The sequence below is a fragment of the Gavialis gangeticus genome, unplaced genomic scaffold, assembly GCF_001723915.1.
Source record: "Gavialis gangeticus isolate Ggan-Ray unplaced genomic scaffold, GavGan_comp1, whole genome shotgun sequence".
NCBI classification, from domain to species: domain Eukaryota; kingdom Metazoa; phylum Chordata; order Crocodylia; family Gavialidae; genus Gavialis; species Gavialis gangeticus.
Genome location: NW_017729005.1, coordinates 9,078,809 through 9,096,089, shown reverse-complemented (window position 1 = coordinate 9,096,089; position 17,281 = coordinate 9,078,809). Strand labels below are relative to the sequence as shown.

Below are 17,281 nucleotides of genomic sequence, written 5' to 3'. Positions count from 1 at the left end.
CTAAAGGCCAATAGTACAGAGGGGAGACAGTTCATTGTAATTACACATTTAGGCTAAGGTGTAGTTGGCTTGCCTAGTTAGCATTAAAAAAAGAAATAATTGAGCTATATATAATACACATCAGTCAAACTGTCAAGTTGCTGAATTTAACAACACTTGGGCAAGTGGGGTTTTTTGTTGGGTTTTGTGTGTGTGTTTCTCTTTTTTTTCTTTTCTTTTTTACTGTAGAGGCTTTAGTTTTAACAGCTAAATATTACAGTCAAGGAGATTTAACACAAGTAAAACCAAACCTTAATTTTAGTGCAGTGTAGCTCAGAGTCTTCTATTATGAAGATTTTTGTTTTGTTTTTCTACTTGAATGTACTTAAGTGCTTTCCATGCGGGTAAAAAAATTGAAGCTAAATTAATACTATGATGGCATTTTGTTTTTTGGATGAATAGTGAGGTTCTAGATATGAAATTTGGACACAGTATATCCTTATATATATATATTCAACTGAAGATTCTTGTTTAAAGCTGTGTGTTTGAACAAAGTTTTTTTTTAGTAGCCATGATGAAGCAAAACCATTCAGCTGTTACAACTGGACTTTAAAAAAATTTATAGATTCAGTATTTAAAACACTTTAAAAGTATATGTTTGTCTAAAATATAATAGAAAATCCTTTACATTTGTATTTTTTCTTAATTTTTTTTGGTTCTTAGACTATATAATCAAGTCATGATTTACTCTGTACATGTAAAAAAAATCTTTTTTTTCAAAAGTATTTGCATAAGTGGTAACAGAGCTGTGGAAGAATACTGCTTTTAAATGTTAGTTACCAAGATATAGCTGATTCAGAAATTATGATTCATGATGCTCAGAATTTTGTTCTTCCTCCTGAGCACTATTTGCTAGAGTGCCTCATGCTTCATTTTCTTAACATTTTTTTCTATCAAAAAAAATTCACCCTTTTAAAAATGATTTCTTCTTTCAAATAACAGAAACAGCCTTTGAGGACAACAACTCAGAATCAGAACAAAATATGTTCAGGAGCCGAGTACTTACTACAAATAGCATTAATTAGCCGTTTCATTTTAAAAGATGCAATTGAAAAAAGTCTGAACATCTGTCACAAAATAAGGACCTAATCTTGCTGCCACAGGAGCATGAGTGACTGGTGCCTCCTGAATCTGGCAGAGCACCCACAGAAGCCACCAATGGTGGTGGCCCTGTTGGGGGGGGGGCACCAGCCCTACTGACAGCATCAGTGTTGCCCGTGTTGGGGAAACTGGCCCCGTCGGGGGGGCACGTGCACCCCTGTGCACTCCCTACCAGTCACCTATGCACAGGAGTAAATGTGAGCTTTTCTATTGACTTTACTGGGAACAAAATCAGGTGCCAATGTATTAGAACTAATTGGCTGTTGTCTACCATATTCTTTAACACTTCATTTCCCATACATTATCCCATGATGGAAGTCAGCCCTGGAGAGGGCCAGCACAAGTCTGTGGCTTCAGAAAAAGTAAAAGAAAAAGACGGAGTGCAAGGACCATCTTTTGAGGAGTGAATATCACCCACAGTGTATAGCAGAATTTACACCAGTCTGGCAGCGTATAGTAGCTAAAAAATGTTCTTGGTGTTCACACAGAACAGATCCTCAGCTAGGTAAACTGGCATTGTTCTGTTAAAGTCAATGGAGCTACACCAATATATACCAGCTAAGGATCCTGTCCATGTATGTTTAAAAAATGGCTGTGAAGAATTCGTCTTTTACCTGGTAATGAATAATAATATTTTTCCAACTGGTCAAAATTTTCAATCTGATTAATTTTACTTATAGCCTGTGAAATCTTAGGCTGTTAGCTTTCGATGGTGGAACAATTCATCTACTGAGTGATTAGACTCTTTCTGAACTGCTGTATACTTCAAGGATTTTCTACATTAATGATTGACAGTGTAAAAAAACTGATGTAATTCTTAGGTGTGATTTTGCTATTCTTGTCCTGTGCCATGGACATTTACCACAGAATCTTACAAGGCTCCTAGCATCAACACAGCTGTCTTTCAGTCATGCTTCACCTGTGACTAAACTGCTTTTAACTTTTGCTGTTTATTAAAAACACTAAATCAGGAGCATTAAACTCCTGCATTTTGATTTTTTAAAAAGCAAAAGTTCAGCCAGCTGTGAGTGAAGGCATTGAGAGCAGCAGATATACCAACAGTTTTTTGTGGGTGGGTTTAAAGTTTTTTCCCCCTTTATTAGTATTCTTAAAAGAAAAAAAAAGCAGCGAAGAATATTGAGAGAGATTTAGAATGAAGAAAAACAGGAGGAACTTGAAGAAGAAGAAAGGGCTGGAGGATTAAGAAAGGGAAAGGAAGATATGTGAAAAATAAAGATTAATAGGACATGGGCAAGTGGAAAGCCAAACGTGAGAGTGTATTATTTGGGGTGATTTTGTTCTGAGATCCATATATTGATATAAGCATTTTTATTTCTGAAAGAGGTTCTGCATACCTGATGAGGTTCTGGTGGTATCACAAAGCTAACTTTATTTTTTATTATGCTGTCACCAGAGCATGCTCTAAATATTTATAGCCTTAATATTTCTAGTTACCAATGTCTGACTCTGTTTTAATACTTTGTATGCCTCATTTTGGCTAACAAGCTGCAATTTAACAAAACTCCATGTTTCTGAGGCCTCAGGCTAGACTGTTAAGAAGGGAACATGACTATGTACAGAAACAGTTCAGTTTATAAACAACTGGTACCAAAATTGGAGAAAGCACCAAAGCACTTCTCAAGCTGATAGCATATTAATTGCATAACTCCCTTTTTTGTAACTAAGTATAAAAGACATTTTAATAACTATAAAAATGAAAGCCATAGTCTTTCAAGGATTGAGGAGTCTTCCAGGGCTGAGTTAATGTTGAAAACGTCCTTCACATAAAGGACTACCACTCCCATAGCAGTTTTGACCATTCAGTTTTAAAGAATTGGATTCATATCTGTTCTGTGACTGGCAAGCTGAGTAAGGGTGGAGCTTCCTACGACATCGCTGACAGAAGAGGAAGTTGTAATGGTGTTATGCTGGATGACTTGCTGTTGGGAGCAAGCTGGGACTGGGCTTGCAGGAGGGCTACTCTCAGGACCTAAAAAAAAGAACACAAATCACATTATGTCTGTAGGAGTCTGTGCTGTATTACAGTAATATTAAAGACAAGACCTATCACTAAGGCTGCAGGCCTATTGACTCCATGTATTCAGAGATCATTGGACTTTAAAATTATGCACACAGGGCATGTCTACACATGCAATTAATTCAAAGCAATAAACTCTGGAGCAATAAACACCTGGGCGCATCGTTTGAACATGCGCCTGGGAGCAATAAACTCTGGAGTAATACATTCTGGAGTTTATTGCCACTTGAATGTGGGCCCAGGAGTGCAGCACATTGAGCCGGGTTGGAGCAGCCCTGGATGGCAGAGGGTCTGGGGGACTAGCCTGCCAGCCTGGGGCTGGTCACCTCAGCTAAACATGCTGTGGAAGGGCTGGTTAAGGTATAAGACTGCTTCAGTGCAGGGATAGCCAGCAGGCAGCCCCCATACTGAAGCACCCTCGTGCCCCAGCCAGCTGAGGCAGAGTCTACATGTGTGCTGCTGCAAGATAATATTTACAAGTACTATCCTGCTATAGAGGAAATTGGTTTACACCAGCATAGTAGGGGAGCACATGCAGACACTGAAACATTTACTTTGCAGCTAATTAATCTACTGAGTAGTAAACATCTCATGTAGACGTGCCCCCCAAGTGCTTTTTATTTGACTTCTGATTTTTGAGCCTTTAAGGTTTAAGGTTCACACCTGCAACTTTCTCCCCACAAAATTGAGAGCTAGAAACTTGGCATGTTTTAAAATCAGGTCCTCATATAATAACATGACTCCAGAAGCTAATATTTTCTCTTAGGCAAGGGGCTGAAGTTACACACAAACCAGTTTAAGTGATCAGAAACTGGTTTAAACCTGTAACTGAACAGAAGTTCAATGCACATAAACCACTTTTAAAATGACCAAAACCAGTTTAAGTTAAACCTGGTTGGATACAGTATCAGACTTAGATAATTTAGGTCAAACCAGTTTATAGAACTTCTGCCCCAGATTCCTTCCTGGTTCAAGTTAATTCACAGTCCCCCAGCATCCCAGGATGCTTTGCAGCCCTGAGCTATGCTGCCTGCTCCTGTGGAGCAGAGACTGTCTTACCCCTTTGCTCCTTAGCTTGCTTCCTGTCTGCACCTGTCAGTCCATAGGCATGGGGGGCAGGGGAATAAACCGCCCCCACCCCCAGACCACTCTAGCCAGGGTCTACACAGCTCATAGTGGGAGGGAAAGCCCCTGTCATGAGGGCTTTTCATCCCCTGGCAGGTCTCTCCTCTTCTTCCTCCCCCTTTCTGAGCTGCTGATTGTTTCAGCAGCTGCCACAGGAGAGAGGGAGAAGGAGTCCTTCAGGCTGGGTTCCTGCCATTTAGCCCAGTGTGGGGGCACCAGGGAGCCCCACCTTGGGAGGCTTCCACCCACCCCAGCCCAGGGTCCCCCAGCCCCAGGCAGCCCCAGGGAGCTGAGGGGAATTCTACTCCTCTGGAAGGGCAGAGCTGCTTGCCTCAGCCCCTGTGAGTCTCACGCAACTTCAAGGAGCAGAGGGAAATTCTCCTGCTCCTCCCCAGCTAGTTTTTCCTTAGGTGCTGCGAGTCTGAGACAAAACTAATGCAGGGGAGCAGAGGAATTTTCCTTCACTCCCTGGGCTATCCCTGAGACTCCAGCAACTAAGACAAGCAGTTGGGGTAGAGAAGAATCCCCCTCAGTTCCCTGGGGCTGCCCTGGGTTGGGGGACCCTGGGCTGGGGTGGGGAAAAGCCTCCTAAGGTAGGGCTCCTTGGTGCCCCCATGCTGGGCTGCACAGGCAGGCACCTAGCCTGGAGGACTTCCTCTCCCTCCCTCTGAAGCAATCTGCATCTGGGAACGGGGAGAGAGCATTCCCCTCAGCTCCCCAGGGCTACTTGGGCTGGGGAACCCAGGCTGGGGGAAACCACCTGAACAGGCTCCCCAAAGTCAGGCCAGCATCTGGACAGGGGGCTCCTTAGCCCTCTGTGGGGGGACAGCAAGGGTTTGGGGACACCTGGCTGGGCTGGCAATGGCCAGCAGGCTGGGAGATGCATTCTAGTGCCCCCACCTACTGACCTTGGTCAGTGCAGACCTCTCCCTGCCTTTCCCAATTGAAAACTGAATGTCAGTTCAGTTGGTTATTAGTTCAACCCATGCAGCTTAGACTAAGGAGGCTTTCAAGATTGAATCGTTTCAGCCTCAGGCTTTCTGACTGTCTGTACTTAGCCTTAAAGGCCAAATATTATAAGATTTGTGACACAATAGTTCATAACACTGGGTTACTGAAATGCTTTATTGGCTGCATTACAGTGCAGTGTGCCACCATATAGAAGAGGTCGTTTAAGCAAATTATAGTACTAAATATAATGAAATTCTATTTTTCTTTGACTGGCATGAAAAGGCCAGATACACTGTGGTGAAGAGAGGATGGAAACTGGCTCTATTTCCCATGTTTATGTAAGAAACCCCTAGAGGGCATGCAGCTGGCTCCTATATAACTCTCCCTGAAGACTCCAATGCAGGAAGAACGTGTGTTTGTGTTGGAGGTGTGGCTGGCACATTGCATTCTAGCTCATTTTTTACTTTAAGCAAATGTTGCCATCTGGCAAATATTAGAACAGCCCCGGGGCTGCTCTAGCCTGCTCTAGATCCAGACAGGGAACTGGGGAGCCAAGAGTCTCCTTTTGCTATGCTGAATAGGGAATCTGCCCTTCACTTACCACACTTATAAGGCAAGTTTGGATTGTTTTCTCTGTCTGTCATCAGTCTCTCTGTTAGTGTTTTGTTTTTTAAATGAGAGAGGAACATTCAAGAGAGAGAGAGAGTTGTAGAACTCAGCTACACCAATCTCAGGGAATGATAGTTTCCTTTTATTTTTCAGTCCATGATTAGAATTGGTTAGGGCAGTAAACAGGGGTAACAACACTAGCGATTATCAAAGGATACTGATTTATGCTCTTAGTCAGAAGTGACAATTTTTGCCCAATCTGGCCACAAAAAGCAGTTTATAGCTGTGACCAAACACAAGTGCATGGCTACAAACTGCTTAAAAATGGCCAGTCAGATGAAAATCTGACCCCTCATTGCATGAGGTATCAGATAAAGATGTTTCAAAATGTAGTGCAAAAATCCAGAACTCTTGGTTCCAAAATGGTACCTTTTATTACACCAACTGAGACACTTGCAAAATAAAAACATTGTTTTCTGCAAGCTGTCAGGTTCATGCACCTTTCGTCAGGCTCAGGGATCAGGCTTTGATGAAGGGCGCATGAGCCCAGAATTGCATTTTTTTTTGCAATTTCTCAGTTGGTCTAATAAAAGGTAGCATTTTAGAACCAAGAGTTATAGATTTGTACATTTCTTTTTGTGTCAGACCAACACAGCTACCCCACATATCCCTTTCAAAATGTAGGGTCTTCCGTAATCTGTGTCTGCAGAGCTCTCAGCCTGTCACTGTTTTCAGAATAAGATGGGGTAAAGGGAGCAGAGGCTCCCTCTGCTGCCTTTCTCCCCTCCCATTCTGAAACAGCAAGCACTGGCGGAGAGCCCTGGCCATTGCTACGGGCACCTGGCTGCAGCTCCCAGCCTGCAGCTAGATTCCCCTTCCCCCTGGAACCAACAGTGAACTTCTGTTTGGTCTGGGGTAACAGTGTAACTCAGAATGTTATGCAGAAATCATTCTGCATTACAGTTAGGAGCTGCTCTTCTGTCTGAACCCTTAGGCTGTAAATGTTGTAGCTCAATGGTTCTGAACCCATACAAACAAAGCAAAAGTGTCCAAACTTTAACCTTGCTTCACTCAGGGTCAAAGAGCCATTTAGCTTGTTTGTATTTTTACAGAATCATGCACACACATCATAACATCTGATGCGTACTTCTGAATGGTAACTCTCCCTCCCCTTTTAAAGTGATTTACAGATATGTTTGTCTATTCCCTTTGGAGTCCACCATTACTTCACTTACCAGTGCACCCAGTCAAGGAACAGCCCTGAGGTATTTTAATGCATCAGCAGCATTGTGCCCAGTAGTATAGTTGTAGAATTGGAGCTTTGAGTTCAATAAATAAAGAAATAAATAAAAGGGGGGGGAGGCAGAAACATTATTTATTTATTTGAAGCATAAAATACTATTTTTGGTTGGAGCTTGATAAATAAATAATAAGTGGCATATTTTACAAAGAGAGATATCATAATTAGTTAAAACATATGGCCCCAGTCTGCAAGTGAGCAACCCAGAAGTCTCCTGTCCATGAAAAAGTCAGCTGCAGAATTGGGAGGGTATATCAGTTTTAAAATTGCTCGTTTTAATTTATGTACTTATCTCTAGATATTTTATTTCAACCCTTAATACTCTGATGTTCAGAAAGATTGGTTCAAATGAAAGTACTAAATAACAAGCAAATGTAGAGGGAAGAACTGGCACCTTTGTTTGGGGTTCTTGTGAATAACTATAGATAAACACAAAACACACCAGTTACTTACTTAGATATCCTTGTGACTCTTTTTGCATAGCTGTTATTGGACAGTCTTTATGTGTTAACAATAACTGTTTCAGCTGTGCTACCTCATTTTTCAACATGGAAACCTCATTCTAGAGAAGAGAGAGAGAGAGAGACTTTTAACTTAAAAGCTGGAAGAAACAAGTTAACAAATCAGCAAGACTTCTCATGTTTGTGCTCTTGTCAAGGTAACTACAGCAATGGGGTTGCATAAGATTTTTTTTTCCATCACAGATATTGGGAGAAATCTTTTCTGTTACATCAGTGCAAATCTGGAATACTTCTATTAACCTCAGCTCTCAAAATGTAGTAGATTATGATTCGTTTCCATTTATTGTTTTGTCACATTAGTATGTTTAGTGCTATTGTTGTTTCTGAATATACAGTATATCCTATATGCAATATTGTGCATCTCAGACAGGTCCATTTGCTTTTTATAATGGAAAACATTAAAAAGAAAAACTAAAACATTAAGAAATGACATTTAAATTATAAAATGCTGGGGCCAGATACTTATGATATACCATTTTTTAAAATAAAAATCATGAATTTGTCATTTTACTTTTTAAAAAGTAACCTACTCTGATTTAGCTCACAAATATAGACTCCTAGCATCGTAAGTTATATCAGAGAGAGAAATGACTCATACATCATGTAGGGGAGTTTACTTAGAGAAATCACTATTTTGGCTTGTATCTTCCATACCTTTTAAACTGGTTTTGGCTGATTCACTCATAATTCATTGCATTTACTTGTTCTTAGCCCTAGAGGGATCAGCATCCACCGACATTACAGTAGTATATTGTAAATATGTTTCAATGGGTTTTCAACAGGTATATTTAATTCACAAGTGATATAGTGTAATTTAGCATAATATATAACATGTTCTTTTGTATAAAAAGGACTAATTTGTCACCAAATTATTAAAATTTGCAATCAGCGAAACCTCATTTCTCTTGAATGAGCATAAAGATTGGTTCATCTTGAAACCAACAGACCCTGGGTTTGTCCAGGAACTGCTTCCTCTCCCCTTCCCCCCAGCCTGTTCCAAACCCAACTTTGACTGAGGTTGTGTCTGCTAATTTAAAAACCTGTGGGACTGCCTGCTTTAGCACTTAAAAAAACAACAAAAAGAGGGGAAGGGTTGTTGTTTAATGATCGGCAATATTATCTCCAGAAACTTCTATTGAGATATGTCCCTATTAGCTGGTGAATATACAGCTCAGTTGTGAGGCCACTCAAAAGGCAAGGCAATTTCTATGGATTTATTCAGTTTTCTTTCTCTGTCTCACACAGATGAAGATATTGCACTATTAATCAGGGAGAAAAAGGTATTTAGTTTATTTGAATGTGTTCCTGAAAAACTAGACTGCTATTAATAACAACTATTATTTTTGTTGTTATTATTTTATAAAAAACTAAATATAAAACTGCAAAATTCTGTGACTGAGTTTTCAAAACCAGTAAGTGCAGCAAGACAACAATCCTGGTCCTCAGTTGCAATATGGTCTCTTTGTGTTGCTGTGCTTGTGCAAGGTGTCATAAAGCTGGGGTAGTCAGTTATGAGATTACCATCCCCATAGAGAGATGCAGTCAGCCTAGGAGCCTTGCAGCACATCTTGAAACAAGCTGATAAAACTCAGTACATTCAGAACTCGCTAACTGAATAAAATCTGAAAGTCAGACATCTGTCATACACATACTTTACATTAACACACAGGTATATGATGTGGGATTTTTTAAAATTATTTTCTATTCACTGACTGAAACTTGCCATCTGTAGGCAAACAAGTAAGTGCAGAGAGCTGTGTTGTGACCACATGAGCATCTTCCTTCAGTGTTTTAAATCAAAGAAAGTATTGTTCTCAGTATAGACAGGGCAAGCTAAAACATGGCCCTTAGACCAAATGGTGGCCCAATACTGTACATGGCAGGCACATGAAGATGAGATGCTTAACTACAAAAGTAGTGTAGTTTCCTGTGCAGTCAACATGTGGATCTCCTTACTACAGAGTAAACCTTGCTAATCACGAGTAAATTTGCTACCTGCAAATGCAAGTAGCAAATTTACTTTTGATTAGTGATGGTATAGTAGTGCTCGTGCTGTGGGGTGGACTCCGCCACCGGAGTCTGGGTGGGGATTATGTCCACTGCCCTGGCAGCAGGGAGCTCCAAGCCTCCCATTCTGAAATCATGATTGGGGAATGGGGACTGGGAGATCTTTATCTCCCAGTGCTGGCCCCATGACTGCTGAGCTGGCTCTGGGAGATAAGGATCTCAACCATGGAGCTGGTGGTGGGAGCTCCCTGCTGACGGGGGCTGGGGACCTGTTCCCTGCCCAGCTCCATGCTTATGTGCGCATAAGGGCGCATGAGCTTATGCTTATGGAGCTGGGCAGGGAACAAGCTCCCTAGCCTGTTCCCCACAGCTAGCTGCTAGCTGCCCCACTGGCAGATCAGGGCAAAGGGCTGGGACCTGCTCCTCTCCTGCCCCTGACTGGGGAGCCAGAGCCAGGAGCTCCCTGCTGCCAGGTCAGGGGAACATTGTCCCCTCTTCTCCCTGGCAGCAGGCAGCCCCTGGGGGCAGGGTGTAATGTCTCAGCCCTGACCAGAAGATTCCTGTCTCCTGACCTGGTGCTCCCTGCCAGCCTTTGAGCTAGTACCTAGGGAGAGCCTAGAGCTCTCCCTGATGGTGGCAGGAGCCCATTGCAGGAGCCCAGGAAGCAGAAACAGTTTGCTGCCATTAGCAGCATATCTGACCCCGCTTCTCTGCATGAGTAGATGCCTGCCCAGGAGCGTTTACTAGCAAGTAGTTTACTCATGAGTAAACTGATCCAGAATCAAATGCATGTGTAGACAAGCCCAGCTGCTGCCATCTAGAATATGCCACCATGACAGCAGAGATGTTACAAGACTCAATGTGCAAAGCTCCACGTGGATCTATTCTGCTCAAGGTAAGCCATGCTGATGCATTTAAGAAATAAATGATTATGTAAATAATTATGGACTAGTGAGTCCTGGCAACCTACATTTACTGAACTTGAGAACATGCTAGGACCTTTACTATTTACTGTTTTCAGATGATTTCCATCCATTTTGTTCCCTTACCAACAGGCGATTCTCATTAGAACTGCATCTGGCTGGCTTTGGATTAAAATGTAGCAGTGTTCTTTTTTTTCTTACAGAAGTAGTCTTTTATAGCTGAGTTACCAACTGTTTGGGGGTTTTTTCCCCTTGTCACTTTTTTTTTTTTTAAATACGTCACTCAGCCTAGTAAAGCTTCTAAATCTCGAGATCATTTTTCCTGGCTGATTCTACTGCATTAAAATTTTTATATATTTATTTATTTAAGCATATATCTTGATTAACACACATTGATTATGTCTATATTTTCACTATTCATCTAACGTGCAGTGGTAATACTTATGTTAACAAGAACCAGTGGTACAGCAAAAGCCTTTCAATGTAAACAGGGCCTCTGTGTCATGAGGATGCAGACAGTAGCTCGCACCTGAAGCTGCATGTTTGTCTGGGTGAGTTCTTCTGCTTTCTTTTCCAGTGACATCACCCAGACCTTCCTCTTCTGTCTGCAGCGTGTAGCAGCTGCTCGGTTCCTTTCCAGAAATTTTCGCCTCCTCTCATCTGGGTCTTCATCCACCACCCTCCTCCGACGCCCTCCAGTGGGCTGAGGCGGCTGTATTGTCTGAGTGGGCTGCATCTGCTGTGCCGCTGGTGAAACCTTATGATGAAATAAAACAAAGTTTAGCAAAGAGGGTGGGTAGGTGAGCTCTAGCCAATATCAAGTGCTTCAAAAGAAAAAAAAGGCGGGGGGGGAAGGAGGAACCATTAAACAAAAATTATCACCAATGTTTGGCCTAAGTTTGCAGATGTTCTGGCAAGATATAAAGATGGCACAGAGTGAAAGATTCCACCAGATGCCACTTAAATTAGCCTATGACAAATGCCCAACCTAGTCAAGGAGAGGATTTTTGGAATGGTTTTCTGAACTGCAGCAGGGAAAATTACATTTTTTCCTTCCTTAGCTATTAAAAATGTATCCTTATAAAGTGCCTGATTCAACATGGGAGGTTAGTTTTCTCATAGCAAGTTTTTTAATTAATCAAAGGAGAAGACTGCAAGGGCCTTGGAAGTTTTTAATTATGGTCATACTTTTAGGTCACTTCTATTTCACATATACCATAGTGCATGTTTTGGTGGTGAACACCTCTTTGGAGATGCTGTATGTAGTACCTGTTTTCCCATCAGTATACTGGTGTATGGTCATGTCTCCATGGTAAACCTAGTGTGTGCAGTAGCAGTACTCTCACCCATGCTATGTAGTTTCAAGCAGGCTGTCTCCAATACTGAAACCAGTAGAGCTGCTTCTGTGCAGTGCTTCAGCTTGACACTGTCACTCAGCAGTGATTAGCCCAGTCCCCACCTCCATGCTAATTAACTTGCCTGCAGTGTCACGTGGATGTGATCTCTTGCAATTTAGGAGGCAGCCCACATGGAGCAATACAGCATGTCGGAAGGTGCCACTGCACAGCATGGCGAGTTTACTGTGCAGCCATGTCATTAATCATCTTTGAAAAATCCCAGCATTAATCATGCTACTGTTTGAATCGGAAATTTAGAACTTGCTGGAAACCTGAATTATCAAAATCATAAGCCTTGGTGTCCAACCCTGCAAAATAAATTTTCTATCTGAAGGCTTCATGCTAAATAGCAATACACTTGATAATAGTGAAAAAAAATATGATTTTTTTTCTCTATTTTTTATTTACTTTGGTTAATCTGTGCACTTCAGAGCACTTAATTCATATAGTCAAGTTCACTTCTTCCCCACACCTCATACAATCAGAATCAGTTTCACCCTTGTTCAAAAACCCTGGAAACAGATATAGATGAGAAATAAAACCAGTGAAAACTTCCTTTAAAGATGGTTATTTTTTAATAAGCCAGAACTTACTATTTGAAGGATGCCCATTAGAAACTGAATTTTTAGACAATTAATTCAAACACGCTAGTAAAAATTCCCTAACCCCATCTACACTACAGTTTATATTGTTCTTCACATTGGTGGAGCTTGCTCATGTAGATGGAGTGATTGCACTCAGTGGCGTTCGGGAGGAGGACTGTGGGTCTGCCCTTAGCACCAAGTGCTCTCTTACTCCCTGAAGGCGCTTACTGTTCAGCAATGGCAGCTGCTTCACATCTACTGGGGCTGTTCATGCTGCCTCTTTAGCAACATGTCTGAATACAGAGGTCTCAGAGATCTCTCTTAATGTCAACATAACATCAAAGGCCTTTCATTTTTTCACATACAACACCTTTTGAGACTTCAAAGGACTGTTATTTATTTTTCTGGACACCAAAGCTTTCCTTAGTCCATTTCTCTCTCCTTTTTCATCCAGCATGAAAAGCTTTTCTGTTTTTCAGCTCTGCCAGTCATGTCTGTAATACTGACATACAGGGCTGCTATATAAAAACTTTTTTCCTAGCATCCCCTATCCTGAATAAATAGTGGCTCATTTAGTTTTCAGTTGAAGAAATCTGTAGTTGGGTAACTGAGGCAAACTTACAAAACACTGCCCTTCCATCTTTGGTAGATATGAATTGGAAAAGCTGCACCATTCTTGGTATCATGTGGGATAGTTAATTGAATTATCCTAGATATATTTTGACCCTGAAGTCTATTAGGCCTTATCTTGATAATAGTTTAAGCATTATTCTTCAGCAGGGCTTCCCCCCTCAAAGCCTTCCACCCCATGTGATTGCATGTGCTACTAAAAAAAAAAGTGATTAATACATTGTTAAGGGTTGCTTATCAGGTATTCATAATAACACAGAACAGGTAATATACTATAACAAAATACAAATGATCTGACTGTGCCTAAGCTGTCACAGCAGCAAGTTTGATAGGAAGAAATTTTGATGCAACAAACATAACAATACTAGAGTAATTTTCTGTAATGTTTGAGGCAAACCAGCCACCATAAAGCAAAACATTTATCACTAATAAAGGGACACATTAAACAACCATTTTTACCTTGATCCTTGATCCAATACTTTCTTTTATTCTTTGTAACTTAACACAGTATTAGTAGTCATTCATTCGTTTTAGCAAAACATAATTCATTAGGCTCATGTGTGTCTCAAACTGGCTGTTGAAAAGCATGAAATTAATTCTGACATTACACAAGGGTATGGTGTAGAATAATGAAAGTTATGGCAAAGGGCATGCAGCACACACAACAATTCAGCTCATGCCTTTGTTTGACAGGCAGCTTGGAACTGAGGTATCCGGCTCAGTGGAATGAGGAAGTTAATAATTAGTAAAATGCACCATAAAATTAATGTCTGTTGAAGCAATCTGACCCCCAGAGAGGCCAATATCAGGGGGATTATGGATGGTCTTAGAAAGTAATAACCTTGTGTTTATTACTCGCTAAACCCTCCTTTTATTCCTGTTAATGCACCCTTTTAGAAAGGGTTATAGCTCTTGTGTCCCAGGAGAGGGTAAAACTGTTTTGTGGTCTAGGCAAGCAGCTGACTTATGGATCCTAGAATACTACTTAGCCTTCCACCAGTAGTTCTCAACCTCCTTGTAACAATTAGGCCTGATTACAAGGCCTCGCCTGTCCCAGCTGATGGATGAGGATGGTGTGTTGGTGGCCAATATTAATATTGCATTCAGTTCCAAACTCTTCACACTCCTTTTGGACCGAAGTCCAGAGGGGGTTGCAAGCATTCAGAGGGGTATAAGATGCAGCTACTACATGTCCTGAGCACTTATCAGGGGCAGGGTGCCCTTACTACCAGTCACAAAATCCTGTACCAGGTGGCATGCTAATTAGCTCATTAGACTGGCATGTCTTAGCACAGGTGTACTACTTTCCTTTTTGGTAGGCAATTAATACAATGGTAGCTCAAACTGGAACTTCATCCTGTTCCCATTAAATCAATGAGACTATTTAATTTATTAATAGCTTTCTCTATGGTGATCAACACCAAGGTTTTCTTATTTAGCTGCCGCCTCTAAAATTGACATTATAGGGAAATCCTATGTAGCTGCAGTAAGAGCAATAGGAAAACAAGGCAGTGAATAGTCAATGTTGTGGGATACTGGAATATCAACCATATCTTCTCATTTTTCATATCTCCATTGTTTTCCAATAGCTTGCCTTGAGGAACTTGTAAGCATCAAAAATCTTCACGAATCCAACTCCCCATTAGACGTAAGACATCCCCTATGTGCTATATGTGATTTCACTATTACCCTCCTCAACACAGTTCTGAACTTTGCTCCCAAGGCCTCACATTCAGAAGTCATGATTAATATACTTTTCTCTTTCATCTATACTTTTCCATGGTATAGAATTTTATCACCACTTTAAAACAACCAGAATTCATGTAGATTCTATTGAAATTCTTGTTCATGAATTCACTACTACAGTTTTCAGCTAACAGCTTTCCTAGATCCCTGTTCTTTAAATAGCAAATGATCCAGCCGGCTGAAGCCAGACATCTTTCTGTCTAAAAACACAGACCTTTCATCTTTCTTTATCTTCACTGGCTTGCCAACACCTGAATTAAATTCAACATTACCTTTCAGGTTTAAATTTCACTTCATGGACAGGCCACCTCCTCTCTCCATGCTATAACATTCACCTACTAAATTTCACCTGCTCCTTCAGTTAATCCCTATCTCAGTTAGGTAACTTTGCACAGCTGAAAGTCACTCCATCACCAGAAGTATTCCATCTACAAGGTCCAGAATTATTCTCTCCTTCAAAGCTTTAATATCTTTCATTTTTGCCTTAAAATTATATATGTAACATATTGCCTTTCTGAGGTATAGATTTCTATTTGAACTTCATCCAAGTTCTACTTCATTCAGCTCTTAATTCATTTTGGTTTGGTTTCTCAGATAGAAATGAGTGCAAGCTAAAAAAAATGGATCCAGAATCAAAGTAAAGGTATCTATAGATCTGAAGATTTAATTTAAAGACATTTCTATTTAAATACTTATTTTTCTATGTCATCTTATAACTGACTCTCATTGTAAAGTGCTTTCTGATATTGTGAGCAAAGGTTGTTATACTATATAAAAATAACATATATCCAAGGGACAGGTGTTCCCTCAAATATGCATGTGCAATGTCATTTACATCTTTGGTAGTTATGTCACCATCTCTGAGGACTGAATTTCTAAGAATTTAAAACCTTGACCTCAACCTGTTAGACAACAGTACCCAGTGTGCCAAACTCCATCAGATAGCAAGAATATCAATGACACTTGGCAATTTGTAGATATCTCAGCTTAAACAGATCTTAGGGCTGCCTACTAGCATGACAGAGGTTCGAAATAAAGTTTCTTGTTTCTGAGTAAATTGGCGTGTTTTGAATAAGAGTTTGCAACTTCACAGCCAACAGCAGAGTAAACTTATTATTAGCAGCAGAAGATTCATTTTGGAGACCATGTGCATATGAAAGCAACAGACATCCATTTTTAAACTTCCTCTGGAACAGAGGACAATTCTGTGAACAGTTCTACCTGTGCTTGTCCGCTCGAATGTAACGGCGGGTGTGGCGAAGTCTGGTGATGTGCCGGGTGTGCATGAAGGTGCGAGTGGGAGTGATGATGTGGGTGGTTCTGCTGGTGATGGGGCTGAGGATGAGGATGGTGTGCTGGATGCTGGTGCTGATGAGGGTATGGGTGATGAGATGGCAGTGTCTGGTGCTGATGTGGATGTGAGTGCATATGATGGTGTGGTGTCTGGTCCTGTCGAGAGCTCATCATTTCCATCATGTGGCCCATGGTGTTCATATTTCCATTTGACATGGCTGCAGGATGATGAGTCAGTGCTGCTTTCAATCTCTGGAACAGAAGGAGAGAGAATATTAAAACAATAATCAAGATACTGAGCATTCAGAGTATGCCATTTCATATTTTCAAATGTTTTAGAAACTATATTGGCACCAGAAACACCTATTCTAACGTTGCTGTTCATGTTGACTTTATCAACAAAAGTTAGGTACTTTACACCTTTATTGTTAGGCTGTAATCTAGTTTTCTGGTCAATATCAGATATATATATTTACCCCAAAACATCTGGATCACAATTTAATGCCTACAAGTTTCCGCATTGTAGATTGTGCTACTGTGTTATTGTGGAAAAAGAATTGGTTCTTATCTTTTCATTCTTAATCAGCTGATTAAATTTATAGTTTCATGCATTCTTACTTTAAAAAAAAGTATGTTTGGTAAAATGGTAAGAGCAGAACAAACATTAACTTACATTTAGGTATTATCCTGTATTACTAGACATTTTTATTGTATCAGAACATTGACATATGTTTTATACATTTCAGAACTCAGGAATACAAATAACTTTTTCAGCATTTTAGTACATGAGCAACAAGTCTTTCTCCTCACCAGTAATATATAAATACTTAGCGTAGTCTTGCATGGTTTTCTGTCTGTGCTGGGAAACACTGTTGTCTGCTGTTGCAAATTACTGCATGCTAAATTTGGTTTATATGATGTCCTCCTGGCTTTGACTAATACTGGTGTTGATTTTGTAGTCCTAACTCAATTCTAACTATGAATCCTCTTAAAATCAGTGAAATTCTCCCACGTTCA

The 17,281-nt window shown here is 40.6% G+C and overlaps 1 protein-coding gene across 3 annotated transcripts in view; it reads right to left on the bottom strand.

Moving 5' to 3' along the window:
* Positions 1–2,308: 2,308 nt before the first annotated feature.
* The window catches only part of CREB5 (cAMP responsive element binding protein 5), a 427,781-nt gene continuing 412,808 nt past the window's right edge, over positions 2,309–17,281 (bottom strand). For all 3 annotated transcript variants that reach the window (XM_019508640.1, XM_019508641.1, XM_019508642.1), the window contains 4 exons: positions 16,193–16,516; positions 11,144–11,371; positions 7,617–7,725; positions 2,309–3,130 (listed from right to left, as the gene is read on the bottom strand). In XM_019508640.1, coding sequence (XP_019364185.1) covers positions 2,967–3,130; positions 7,617–7,725; positions 11,144–11,371; positions 16,193–16,516 — 825 coding nt within the window. In that variant the 3' untranslated portion in view covers positions 2,309–2,966. The remainder of the gene's footprint in view (positions 3,131–7,616; positions 7,726–11,143; positions 11,372–16,192; positions 16,517–17,281) is intronic.